The sequence below is a fragment of the Limanda limanda genome, chromosome 14 (assembly GCF_963576545.1).
Source record: "Limanda limanda chromosome 14, fLimLim1.1, whole genome shotgun sequence".
NCBI lineage: Eukaryota > Metazoa > Chordata > Actinopteri > Pleuronectiformes > Pleuronectidae > Limanda > Limanda limanda.
Window position 1 is genome coordinate 6522780 of NC_083649.1, and position 14823 is coordinate 6537602.

The 14823-nt window shown below is 44.8% G+C and overlaps 1 protein-coding gene across 1 annotated transcript in view; it reads right to left on the reverse strand.

Annotated features, from left to right (window-relative positions):
• Positions 1-2895: 2895 nt before the first annotated feature.
• The window catches only part of LOC133019464 (protocadherin Fat 3), an 85379-nt gene continuing 73451 nt past the window's right edge, over positions 2896-14823 (reverse strand). The window contains 6 exon segments of the mRNA XM_061085954.1: positions 2896-3653; positions 7414-7435; positions 7438-7481; positions 10001-10039; positions 10327-10386; positions 12130-12219. Coding sequence (XP_060941937.1) covers positions 2896-3653; positions 7414-7435; positions 7438-7481; positions 10001-10039; positions 10327-10386; positions 12130-12219 — 1013 coding nt within the window.

The window sequence follows — 14823 nt, forward strand, 5'->3', positions numbered from 1 at the left end:
GGAAAGTTTCCAGTAAATTTTCGGAAACTTTCCACGGGAATATTAAGCTCGGGAATTTTGGGAATTTTGAAAAAAAAAAAACTATGCAAATTAAACGCTGAGCAATAAAAACATCATTCAAAACTCTATTTTAATGATGTATGGAATGAGCACAAACTGCACGTTGAGTTTCAACCCTCCACTGTGCATTCTTCCATCACATGCACAGATAACTCCCAGCATCCTTCACACTACAGCAGGGCTATTGAGGCCTGCTGTAGAGTGAAGGACGTCAGGTAAGTTTCCATGATATTACTGGGGAAAATATATTAGCATGCTGATTGAGGATTGTTCATCTGTTCATCTAGCCTATTTCCATACATTTATCCATCAATTGACATTTCACCCCATCCAATGTAGAAGGAAAGGCTGTGTACATTTGCAAATACTGTGCAAAGACCTATGTTAAGAATGACACAAAGATTCAGAAGCATATAGTCAAGTGCCCAAAGTTTCCTCAGGGCTCAAATCAGCCTATGACACAACAAAATGTTTATATGTATGTCTGTCAGACAAGTAAATACAGTTAGTATAAATTACCCACAACATTTCCCGTTAATTCGCATGGAAAGTTTCCAACTTTGAATATTCCCGGAACCCTAGTGACAGTGCACCTGTACCTCCACACCTCCAATACACAAACATTACATCTTAAGTGTAGACTGGCCTGACCAGATTTTCCCCTCAGGCTGTGAACAGAAAGTTTTCATCACGCTGAGAACAGTTAGCGACGGGAACATTGACGCCGCGCTGCAGAACATAACGCAGATGTAACCACAGGCTGCAAAATTGAGACTGATGGATTTCATTTTCAGTTTCTGCGGAAGGTGTTATAAAGTTTTCAAAAACTAGAATGACAACTTCATGACCTCCATGATTCCTGAAAATGTCAACAGCTCACGACTCGTCCCCACAAAGTCCGACGTCGTGAACACCACAAGGAGTTTGTCTTTTTGCATTTGTGTTTGTAATAAATAAACTTCTAACGCCACTGTAATATCCTGTATGTGGCATTTTGGCATCATACGGTACAAACACACATTCACATCCATGCCCCTTAATTGGCCAAAAATGTGTTGCATGTGTCGGAGAAATTGAAAAAAACAATAAGGGGATTGTCTGGTTGCCATGGGAATGCTTTCTGTTTTTAGATGTGGAGGGTTTGATGATAACAAGGAGAAAAGTTGGTGTCAACTCCATGGGAGTGTTGGGTGTGTGTGTGTGGGGGGGGGGGCAGAGGAAATAATCAAGACCCGCAAAGGTTCCCGGCTGCGTCTTCTCGTTAAGTGTGGAGCGCCGGCGTGGAGCACGCTGACCGAGCGCCGGCTGCCTTCAACCTTTTGTCACCAATCAAGAATTAATGAGCGGCCACCTTTTGAGGAGGCAGATGAAGCGATTATGAAATGTCACCTTCCGCGAAACGCTCGGTAATTAAAGCTTCATTAATTTGGGATTCTCTGCAGCGAACTTGTTATATCACTTAAGCACAAACCCAGGCTGGGGAAGGTTTTCTCTTTTTGAAACTTTGTACAGATGCACATTCAGCTTGATGCGATCCTACAGGGTCAAGACAAGAGATGAACTCATACAGGTAAAAAAGGAGGAAAACACAATAATCTGAAAACATCAATTCAGGTCAGAAATGAAATCTGTTCCTGGGGTAAACAAAAAGAAAAATACATTAAGAGAAGATTAGACTGAAAATCCACTCAGCTGTTGACAGCCTATAGAGCCGAGGGAATCGAAGCCACGATCACGACACCTCTTTCAAATAATCTGACATGATTTATATATAACCTCACCTCTTCCACTGAGAAGTTTATGCACTTAACATTCCACAAGACGTTTTTTTCATGAATTCTTTTTCTCTCTCTACGCCCTCGTGTCTTCACGGGACATCGGCGACTGTAAGCTCGGCTAAACGAATCTGCCAGATTCCAGTCGGTGGGGAAAGAAAAACACATAAGAGGCGTGAGGAGACTGACTTGATAGGATTAAATGTTTTATGGGGGATTATTTATCTGCTGTGGTCTCCGCTGAGCTGAAGCTCACCTGCAACAACACACCAGGGACATATTCACCGTTATAACAATATCTCTCCAAAGGTCGAACACGTTAATCTGTTGGATCACTCACACACCCACGCAGACACACACAGACACACACATCAATTAAGCAATTAAGTCATTTCGTATTTAAATTGAGATGCTGGGAGAGAAACAGTCGCCCACGTCCTAGGATTATCACAAACTAATACCAAGGGGTCCTTATTAAATCATTTAATTATCAAATACTTATTCATTTAATTACTACACCATGTTTGGTTGCATGTGTGTGTGTGTGTGTGTGTGTGTGTGTGTGTGTGTGTGTGTGTGTGTGATCCAGCAGAACAATGTGCGAAATGCACAGCAACACAATGTACACAACACTGTTTTCATCTACAACACAGACTCACTGGCTCCTTTCATATTTCACTGTTAATAAATGCCAAGCACCAGCGGTTCCATAAATAATAAATGTAATAGCATTGATTCTCAGCCAATTTCTACTTCATACTTCACAGGTGGAGGTGTTCTGAGAACGCACACACACCCCCCCCCCTTTTTTTCCTGCAGCTTATAAAAGAGCCGGGGGGGGGGATTGGTGGTGGATTAGCGTTTGCTTACAGCAGGGTAATAATGTGGGATAATAAAAGTATATATGGTAATATTCTCTTTTAATTATTTCTAGGTGGCAGATCAATGGTGCAGTCTTATAAATGTCAGCTTTAATAATCAGAACCGGGGGGTTGATGCCACTGGAATATAACAAGGAATATTAAATCTTTTTTTTTTGTTTTGAACAGTCCTAGTGTTCTCATTTGAATCCGTCCCAGCTGGCCGAGGGCTCCGACCCGGTGGACGCCCGGTTTGTCCGCGTGGCCCGCCGGGCTCGGAGCGACACCAGGTTCAGAAGTCTCTCCAGCTCGTCCCCGGACCCCGCCAGACCCCCGGAGTCCAGCCCGGCGCGGTTCTCCTCCTCCTGCGAGTCGCTCAGCTCCCCTGTCTGTAGATCCCAGGCCCTCAGGGGGGGCAGGAGCTGAGCCGGGTGCAGGTGGAGGCCGGGGGGGCTGGACGGGTATCCTTCGTAGGCCCGCCTGGTCGGGGGGAGAGTGTCGTACAGGCTCTCTGACTCCTCCCGCTGCTCCGGGTCGTGGCTGAACTCTCGGTACTCCTCGTAAACCGGCGAGGAGCCGCCTTCGCAGCTGTCCTCTCTGTGGTGGTCCGGCGGCCCCCCCCCCACGTCTCTGCTCCTGGTGCCCGTGTTCTGTCCGTCCCCCTCCTGCCTCCTCCTCTCATCTCGGTCCAGGATGCACTTCCTCTCCCACTCGCCCGACTGATTCCTCTCCCACTGGAAGCTCCTCCTCCCGCTCTCCTCCCCCGGCTCCCCCCGGCCCGTGTCCTCGCTGAAGCCCACCACTCTGGAGTCCAGCTGGAGGGAGCGCGTGCTGCCCCCCCGCCTGATGTTCTGCTGCTGGGGGTCACTGAGGTCGTAGATGGATCCCACCTCGGGAGGACGCAGGCGTGAGGGCGACAGCCAGCTGGAACTCTGGCCGGAGGACTCCCAGAGATACGCTGAAAGAGAAGAGAAAGCCGGGTTCCAGAGGATAAATCATTTGAACCAGTGTGAAGTCGTTTCAGTGACAAATTGTGTGTTTTTAATGGAAAAGTAAGAGAGGAATCGGAGTTTACATCTCGTGTAAGGAGCCCGAGGCTTTATTCCCTGGACAAATGAGGGCTGCCAAATCCGCGGATGTGTGTACAGTAGGCCTCGCTCCAACGTGGTAGTTATGTTACAGCCTCTGCGGACGGCATAGTGTGTGTGTGTGACAATGAGATTATCTCCCTAATAGGATCAGCCGGCAAAAGGTGCCACATCGATAAATCACCTGACTCCTGAGACAAGAGTATCGTCGCCATCTTGGCAGCGGGAGGGGAGCGAGCTGACACTCCAGTTACAGGAGGGACTGATGTGAAGATCCTCACCACTGCTCACATCACTCAACACTCAAGTTCCCTCCTAAAGCAACAACGCCTGAAACTATGGATGTGTAAACTACACACATGAGGTGCCACACTAATAAACACACTTTATAGTTGGTTGGCGTTCTAAGGCTACGTCCATTCTACTTGTTATTGTTAACAAGTACAACTAAACCATTTGTCAACACACATGTTTTGTCTCTGTATTAGTTTTAATCCCCGTCTATAATAACAAGCCGGAGCTCTGGCCATTCAGAACAGCTGTTACCGAAAAGCTTGTAATTGATTATCCAGTTTGCGATGCTGATGTCGGTTGTTGTTTCACGGGAGAGGTCGCGTGATTGAACCTTGACGAATCAGCAAAGGCTGCGTCGTGACTGAAAAGACCCGAAAAGCCTGCAAGCAGCTGTGATCATCATTTCCAAATATCTCAATGCAAAAACAATGCTCCGGAAAATAAAAGGAAAGCAGGATTTCCAAACTTCTCTGTTTTAGCTGCTCTAGAACTCCTGAGTAGTGTGGACACCGGGGTCTGTATAACGAAGCAGGTTTTAGTCTTATCAGGGTAACGTCAGGTTTAGTTCAGGGTTTCTGGTCCTAGGAAGCTTGCAGGTTGAGATGGAGCAAAGAGATCGACCTGTATAAAAGCTCCGCCCACTGACCAATCAATTCCTTTGAAACATGCCTAACCCTAACTAAACGGGAGCTGTATTATGAAGCAGGTTTTTATGCTTATCAGGGTAACGTCAGGTTTAGTTCGGGGTTTCTGGTCCTAGGAAGCTTGCTCACTTCGTATCAGGGTAACTTGTTACCTGCTCCAGAGCAGGTTGAGTTGGAGGCAAGAGATCGACCCGAATAAAAGCTCCGCCCACTGACCAATCAATTCCCCTTTGAAACATGCCTTCACCGTTCTTCCAGGATCCCGTGGAGCTGGTGTGGAGTGTTAGAGTCTCTGAGGAGCACAAGGTTTTCTTCAGAGAATCACACAATCCTTTTCGCCAACTTCAATAAGGCTCTTGATGAGAGATTTAAATCCTCATCAGAGGAAATGATAAACCTTTGTCAGCGGCCGGAGCCAAACACAACCAACCCGACTCGTAGAAGTTCTCAAAGGAACCTGACTGTCTACGTTCCTTCACTCCTGGGAGGAGCTGATATTAATGCAGTCGGAGTGTTAGCGGCGGGATAACCAGACATAGTTTTATACTTTTATCCTTCTCTTTAAGTTGGTTTATCTCATGAAAGTAAATATTTGTTTGGAATCGGGGAGAGATAGTTGACAGATTTACCTTATGACAGCCTCCATCCCTCCCTCCCCTCTCTCTCTCGGAGACCGCGGTGCGCACTTTCCTTAAAGGGAAGGATAAGGGAAGTTTAAAACAATGTCTGGTTGGTTAAGTCGATTCCCGCCGCTAACACTCCCGGTACATCTCAATCTCTCCCTAGTTTTTGTCGTGTATTTTAGCTAATAACTCTTTTTAACATTCTCAAATTCTCACACTCGTTAAACATTATGGAATGTATGCGTTAACCCTCTCCCCCAGAGAATACTCTTTGACCTTTACCATGAAGACGCCTCACACTACAAGATCTCTAGTTTTGGGGTCCAACCTCCCACCTATAAAACTTCTTGCCCTGCAGGGAGAAGACAGACTTTCACTATTGGCTTGTGATGCCTCCGGGTATACCATGGTATCCGTCCTGACCTGTGAAACTTCTGAGTAATAAATTCTGTTATACTGCAAGTTCTGGGTCTGCGTCTCCTCTCTTCAAACACCAACTTCAACAACACTGCTGCTTGAAAGACACGACAATTTTAACGAAAATATGTCTATATGAGTTTATTGACTAGTAATGTCAAACGTGTCCACCAGTGAGTTTCCTCAGAGCCGGTGCAGATGGAGTGTGTCCAACTAAAGCTCTTTATAGAGGCTTCATCATGTGATCAAGTGAAACGTTTCATCTCTCATCCAAGAGGATTCTCCGGTTCAGCTCCACAGACTGTTGGGAGGAAAGAACAGATTCACATCTCGTGGCCTCGAGTTATTTATCTCAATCCCACGCGCTATTATGTGGTGGCCACGTCATACTTTTTTTTTTTTCCAGAGCTGATTTACCAGTTGTTCTTCCAGCATTTAGCAGCTGTATCTGTTTCCTTTAGTCTGGATAAAGGGCTTGTTCTCCTCCTAATTTTCTAATATAACAATTTGATCCTTGTTTCTGTGTTGGCAGTAAACACAAACACTAAACATCGTTAGGTTAAGTGCACCCGGATATGGGAAAGCTATCCTGGGCATGTTGAACCAGCTTTGTTGTGCAGGCCCCAGGCGTTTCTGTAGCAGATTTATTGTGGACATAGCCTTACTGTTACTATGGGTCCCCCCCCCCCCCCGCCGCCCCCTCTGAACTAATCCACTACTTCCTACATAGTACAGCACGCCACTTGCATAATTCATGATCGGGATAAGGAGCCGTGTGAATATATATATATCATATTGATGAAGAGAGAGGAGCCAGAGGGGTCACCTTCTGTGTGGGATGGAGAGCAGCCTCCATTAGCAGCGCTGCCTCCTGGTGGATAATGCATGACACGTGAGTTGACAGGGGGATCTAATAGACTGGCAGCAAACCACACAACATGTGGGAGTTCTCCTTCCCTTTGCCAGGCTGCTGCTGAAAGAGACACATTCCTGGTTGAGATATTTCCTAATGAATGGTTGAGGCTGGAATGGTTGGGGAGGAGGAGGAGGAGGAGGAGGAAGAGGAGGAGGAGGAGGAGGAGGAGGAGGAGGAGGAGGAGGAGGAGGAGGAGGAGCAGGAGGAGGAGGAGTTGGAGGAGCGGAGGGAGGTATAATATATTATATCAGAGGTCTTCAACAGGGGGTCCTTTTAAAAATATAAAAAATTGGCTTATCAACAAAAAATTTCGCGACCCCCCCTGCAGTACCTCCGCAAATTTTTTTGTTGATAAGACATTTTTTTATATTTTTAAAAATTTAATTTTTGTTTCGAACAAATTTAAATGTTTTCAAATACACATTAACAATAATCCAACATATTGTAGCGAACGGATAAATGGAGGCAGAAGACGTTATCTTTCATTCCGCGACATACAATAATAAAAACATGAATATATGAACCTGTGTATTATTTGAATAGCTTTGTATCGAATGCACAATAACAGGGTAGTTATGTGTATACATGGCACTAGGCCCAGTTTAATATAAAACACAATTTTTTAAACTAAATTAATATGTATAGTACTGGGGTCCCTGCTCCATCTCTCCATCAGTTTGGGGTCCTTGGCCTGAAAAACGTTGAAGACCCCTGTATTATATATTTATTTTTTTACAATCCAAAATGTAATATTTGATGTGAGCTCTACACCAATCTCATCTCTGCTCTGCAGGTGGCGACTCGCTGTCAGTGAAGTGGAAAAACATAACACACCTCTCGTGGGACAGGAAACCCTTTGATGATGAAACGCTCTCCTCGTGGAAACAAGTGAACGCAAGAGGAGCCGCGGTGAATCACGACACGCAAGAGAACACACTCGATGATAGTGTAGTGTGTGTGTGTGGGGGGGAGTGGGGAGGCTGGCAGAGAGCCATTTAGCAGAGTCGCCTCTACATGTGAACGGACAGACGCACACGAGCAGAACTCGGGATAGGATGCACGGCACGTACGCATGCACACAAGCGCATAATGTGATCGCATGCAAGCAGCAATAATCACGACTGAATGTGATTAACCTTCTGAATCTATATTTTGTATTTCTCTCTTCTCGTGTGTCTGTAGCAGTGCTCGGGGTTTCTACGTCCGCCTCTCATTGTCCTTACACGTAATGTTTCTTCATGTGCTGCGCAAACACAAATACTCCAATGGGTTCTACTGAAACCCGACCGCGGAATGAAAAATCCATTCATCATTTATTTCTCCCCCCCACCCGTCCATGACATGCGGCTCCTCGTGCTCCAGTGGGCTGTCAGCGACACGGGCACAAACACAGCACTGCTCCGAGTCAGGAATGAAAAGCTCGGTAGACCTAGTCCATTACACTGCAGCTGACAACAAACAGACTGGGTAACTATGAGCCAATTAACATGGGGTTTTAAAACCCTGGCTGCAAAACTGACACCGTAAAGACATAGGGCTGGATTTTCCTGGGGTCGAATTAGATGGTGAATTTCTTTAAGCAGGAGCCCGGTGCGTTGGTTAAGCCTGTAAACGATGCCCCACTTACTGGGAGAAAGCGTTTGAAGCTGGCCGTCTCTCATGCTATTCTGTGTGCGGATGTCAGGCTCGGTTCAAAGTGGCCCCCCCAAAAAATCCACCGAGACCCTCTGAAAGGCCGGGGTGAAAGCTTTGCCGAGTTTGAAGTGAGGACCACTCCACCAAAGCTGGCCGGGCTATTCAAGTGTCAGCGTTATTCAGATGAGCCTCGTTAACGACTTCTCTGCAGTGGTTGTGTTGCTGGAGTTTCATTCCTATACCTGCGGTGAGAGAATTGCTTTCATACATTTAAAATGAATTTACTTATTAGGCAGTATTTCATTTCGTTCAGCTTTCATTAGTTGTGAGTTATTAAACACAGCGATCGATTGGAAAATATTCAAACGAGATCTTTATCGGCTTTATTGGCTGAAGAAGCAGAGAGACCACAGTTTTGAATGGAGGCCTAATTGTTAATTAACAGTTTTAATAATTAAACAGGAGATGAGCAGCACAGGATGAAGTGCTGACTTTAAATCAGACACATTAAGTGTTTGGAAAATGAAGCTTAAGCATCTGGATGGATCTCTGGCTGCTGGCAGCAGTTCAGGTACTCAACCCCTCCTCCTCCTCCTCCATGTTAGCAGACGGGACAGACACCAAACCAAAAAGTGTAGTGTAGCCGAGACATTAACTGAACGTCTCCACATATATTTAAGTAGGTAAGTTAGGTTTCAATTAGTTATTTGATGCTATAAAAACAAGGTGAACACTTTGTGAGTGTAGCTGATTTACTTTTATTCAAAAGATTCTCAAGCTACTGGCTCCAAAAGCTGAAGAAATGTATTAATAATATCGATTTAATATATTTATGAACATTACATGAGAGATTCTGAATATTAACACTGACTCTTTCAAGAGTTGTACATGTACAGAGACGACTGGACTTACTTTTGTCTCTTGAAGGCCAGTTGCTTATGTACATGTACAACTCCTTATAATACCATGACCTGGATGACAGAGACTCTTCACAGATAGAAACAATATCTCACAGTCTTTAAAACTAGACAAACACACTGATCACTCAGGATAATAAAGAGGTGTTTTATAAGAAAGCTGAATACAGACATACGCTCGTGGAGAAAAACATTAACCAGACAATCTGTCTCATTGTGGCCTTTGATTACATTTCATTAAACGACAGAGGAGCCTGACTGATATCGGTTCTTTTTAAATCAGTGCTCATATTGATATTTCACATCTGCCTAATTGTGCTTTGCAGCCAACAGACTATCTCTGAAAAGGATCTAATGATATTTGGTTATTGTTGAGTTGTCGCCAGGACTTTGCAAGACTGCTCTGGAATTAATGTTAATCAGCCACAGCTCATACATTCAATTATTTTCACTGATGAAAGGTGACAACGATGGCACCCTTGGAAGGTAAATGTTTATGTTCTGCTGGATTCAAAATGGATCCACTCCCGTCAGAAACCCGCCACAAGTGGAAGTCAGGAAATATAACGAGAGAACGAGACTACTATTTCCATTCAAAAAAAGAAAAAGAAGAAATTGTAATCTGTGCTGTATGGGGAAAGATAAAAGTATGCAGAGGAAATAATGTACAGAACGCAAAAGGTCGTTTTTTTTGGATTCACAGCTTGAGATATAAGCCAAAGGGAAGGCAAGTTAATAAGATGTTTTTCAGTTGCTTTGCATCTCACTCACCAGGGCTGTTCCGCTGCTGTTCTTTGTCCATGTTTGACACTACAAAGGGAGAGAGAGAGAGAGAGAGAGAGTGAAAGTCAGAGAGAGACTGAGACAAACAACACAGAAACCAAAGGGGGAAAAATGAAACACAGAGAGATCCAGTGTCAGGAGCTGACAAAAGGAAATATCAGGAATCTAAGCAGGATGCTTTATTCTAAGTAAGAAAAGAGACTGAATGGAACATGCTTGGCTGGATGCTGTACATTATGTGTTAGTGCTACACTGTGGCACACACACACACACATACACACACAGAGGAGATAACAGAAGATATTCTTTCATACCTTCACTTTCAATATCGTCCACAGCATCATTGACAAGACGTATGACTGTTACTATGGAGGCTGGGCAGACACAGGAGAGAAAAGAGGAGAAACAGAGTCAGAGCCTTTATGAATGGGGTAAGGTTTCATGTGCTGGGTGTAGCCGAGGGGAGAACGTGTGGGTGAACATGTGTGTGTTAGCAGAGTTGCCAACACGTTTGTTTGCACGTGTTTGTGTGTGTGTGTGTGTGTGTGTGTGTGTGTGTCCCATAAGGGTTAGGGAGAGGGAAGAGTGCACTCTTCTCTTTCCAGTTGCGCTAATTAGACAGGAAACAAAGAGTCTACATGTGTTCCCCTTGTCTCAGAGTAGTACACTCACCCACACATGAACACACACACATGAACACACACACATGATCATTAGGGAAAAATCTATCGTATCGAGTGATCTGGGAAAAAAGACCCCCGATAGATTCCATGAAAAGACTTGAGTGAGAAAGTGAGTTGTTCTTCCTCTGAACGTCTTGGGATTAACCTCTAATGGGTGAGATGCATGAGAGTCCACTATTCACACATTAGGGAATTTAATGCCTGTGGATCCCGGAGTTGTTTGCTCATGAGTCTTAAATACACCGAAATGTGGAAAAGTTAATTGAATTCATAGCATTAAATCACTTATTAAAATCTGTGTGGAAACCTGTTTTTATGTGTCCCATCTGACAACTTGGAGGAGGCGGGGTTTATGACCCATACTACAGCCCACCACCAGGGGCCGTCACTTTGGGGAAGCATTCATAGATTTATATAGAAAGGCTAGATGTCTCGTTTAACGGAGCCGGACGTCCGCACATGGCGGCCATCTTGCTAGGGGGCATCTCGCTCACCCATAACATTGTGTTGGTAGTGGTACATAACCATAACTTGCTCAATTTTCAACCGACTTTTAAACGATCTGGTTTGTTATAAACGTCAGGGATGTAGTTATGACACTGCATACATTATTCATTTTTTTTTAGAAATAACATAATTATTCATAAGTATGCAGTGTCATATCTAGGAGACATTTCACCCCATCCAATGTAGAAGGAAAGGCTGTGTTCATTTGCAAATACTGTGCAAAGACCTATGTTAAGAATGACACAAAGATGCAGAAGCATATAGTCAAGTGCCTAAAGTTTCCTCAGGGCTCAAATCAGCCTATGACAAAACAAAATGTTTATAATTATGTCTGTATATGACAAGGTAAATACAGTTAAAATTACCCACAACATTTCCAGTTTATTCCCGTTAATTCCCGTATATTCCCGTTTATTCCCGTTAATTCCCATGGAATGTTTCCAACTTTGAAAATTCCAGGAATTTTGCAACCCTAGTCCCATCTGATAACTTGGAGGAGGTGGGGTTTATGACCCATACTACAGCCCACCACCAGGGGCCGTCACTTTGGGGAAGCATTCATGTCATCCATCTTAATAGATGTAGTCTGTATCTATGTATAAAATCCATGAAGACCATTTATATTCACCCGCCCAGAGGAGATCATTTGCACCTAAACTGGTAATGTGGAGACATTTGTATCCCCTGAAAATCTCAATAAATAAAACTGCAAAAAAAGACAAATCCATTAAAGTCTGTTTAGAATTAATCATTTTTAAAAGTTTTCTGGCTGAACATGGAGGTAGACTCTAATTCTTTTCAAACTGATGTGCAGTTCAGTATTAATGATTCAACTTGCGACTATTAGTCAGTCCCACACTTCTCACCGGAGACTGTGCCCACCCACCGAAGTCAGAGTGGGAAGTGGGAAAGTTATCGTTGTCTTACCGTTGTCATCGAATGACTCGGAGGTGAAGGAGCTGAGTGAGCGATCATCAGAGGTGGAGTCGGAGAGACAGGCCATGTCGTCCACCAGCTCTGACACGTCTAACAAACACAGGTTCACACTCATATCAGCATCTTACACTCAAATTCAAAACCAAGAAGTCAAATTTGAATACAATACTCCCATACACCTTTATGTTACAGCCATTAGTCAGTGGTGTAATCATTGCTCCTGCTCCTCCCGGCTGTGCAGAGATCCTCTCCTGTCACGACTTTCAATTAATGAGGCTTCATCAGTGTGACTTTGACTAATCAGGAGAATTTGTTCTGTGGCCTTTTGATTGAAGTCGATGCTTCAATTAGATCAACTGAAGCCTCGTGCATGTGAACTTTGAGTAGAAGACTCTTTCGGTCTTTGCTCTGAACGGCAGATTACCTGGTTTCTTACAGAAGGGATCAACCCAGAATCAGACTGGACAGGAGAAATGATTACCTTGTCAGAGATGTCTGACATTTCTCACTTGTGAGCGAAACCTTACCAATCTTTAAAAAATGTCCATCATACCTCCACACTTTCGATCGTCAATTTATTCTCTTTCTGGCTGGCTATGCCGGGTAATGAGACACTTTGAACAATGGGAACCCGCGTATTGCCGGGTGACACAATCTGGCACGGTGGAACAGTGGTTAGAGCCGTGGCCACACAGGTGGAGGGCTACTGCTTTGAGTCCCCAGGTCTGTGTGGGTTCTCTCCATCGAAACTGTCAATCACACGTACGTTAATGCAGCGGAGGCGGACCTTTGCCTCTTGTTCACTTCCAATCTGTGCGAGCTAGGACGGAAATAAGGACACGGTCGTACACGAGGGGAAAGTGCGAGCTACGAGGCCAAAAAAACTTTCTATAACGAAGCAAATCCGCAGCGTGGCGTCCAAGCTTGGCGACCTGTGACATTCGCCTGCATATGCATATGTGTGACTTTGCCGTGAGCTTGAAACAGTGAAACTCTATATGTTGGCCCGGTGATATGCTGGCGACCTGCTCAATGTCAGCTGGAGGGGCTCCAGCTCCCCCTGCCTCCCTCCAGAGGACCAGCAGTATGGATAATGAATGGATGTTATCCAGTCGGTGGTGCAGTGTGTGCCTCGCAATACGAAAGGTCCTGGAGTTTGCATGTTCTCGTGCGTGTGTGGATTCTCCCTCAGTCCAAAGACTCAGTCCAGGTTGTGTTAACTTGAAAATGACCCATCGGTGTGAATATGAGCTGATTGATGTGTCAGCCGTGATGTCAGCTGGGATCGGCTCCAGCCTCACCTCGACCCCTTAAAGGATAAATGGACGAGCTAAGGGATGGATGGACACGCACACACAACCCTCCACACCTAGAGGCCACTTAAGCTGCAGAACACTGCAGTATCTCCCACAATGAAATTCAGCCTTTTCCCTCAGAGGCTTGCCTAACTGCTTTAGAGAACAGGCCTTTTTCAAATAAATCCCGGAGCGGCCACGGCAGCTGCAGGTTCGCTCATTCCCAAGCAAGCAGCCGCCGCGGCAGCTGGAGGAGCCGAGGAGGGCGAGGATCGAATGGAGCTCAATGCAGCGGATGAGGAACACACCAGACAGAAGTGGAGCCGGGCACGTACCAGATCTTTAAAAGTTGCTCTGCTCTGGTCCTCCTGCTGACACTGCAGCAATCAAAGCTTGTTTTTTTTTTTACTCTCTCCAGTTACAACTTGACATTTTCTCTGCAAAAACAAGATTACATTTCATTTGGAGGAAAGCTTCCCAGCCTCGGGGCCTCCAGTTAACCTTAACCTGCGCATCTTAAGAGCCAAACATTCCAAATAAATAGATGCTTAACCAGTCGCTGTGATCCCTGACACTATTCTCCTTCTGTCCAGCTGCTATTGCAAGGTTTGTATTCTTTCAAATGACTCAAGACTTGCCTCTGAGTGATTGTTTGTCAGGCAGGTGCCAGAGGGGCAGAGCGGCTGCTCTTGAATCCAGATAGCAGCGTTTTGCCGTGAAGACAGGGGACGAGACAGTTTGTTAACGGGAGAGACAGGAGCACCGCTCGGCCGGGGGCTTTAATCTGGCAGAAATAAAATGCCCGGTTTCACATTATTGCTCAAATTGGTGAAGTGACACTCAGGTATGGGATAATAAACACTTCTATTAGGAATATAAAACTGCTTGGCTATAAGAACTGGCAGCTTTGCTGATGTGATTAAATATGTGGGTAAAACTTGTTTTGCTTTATGTTTGCGGGTGGAACAAATATACGAAAGGAGCAGAGAGAGAAAAGCAGTTTGCAGTTCACTGGCCCGTCAGATGAAATTCAATCTACTTTAAGTAACGACCTTAATGTGTAAAGCCGACTGATTATTGACTTTGGTATTAAATGCTCTGGATTCTGAGTCTTCATCAGATATTTACACTTATTTCAATCCCAACTTTGCTTAGAGAATGTTTATTATTTGTCATTTCGGAAAAGTACCAAATCTAAATACAGTGAATAACTCCTTCAGGGCACGAATCTGTTCGTGTGGACATAGTTCTAAAACTATATAAACTTTTGATTTCCAACTAAATCCATATTATCTTCGCTTCACATTTGTGTTGGTTAAAAGTTTCGAACTCAATTTGTTACCTCACAGCAGCTGACCCCCCCGCAACCCCCCATGACGCCACGTTTGAA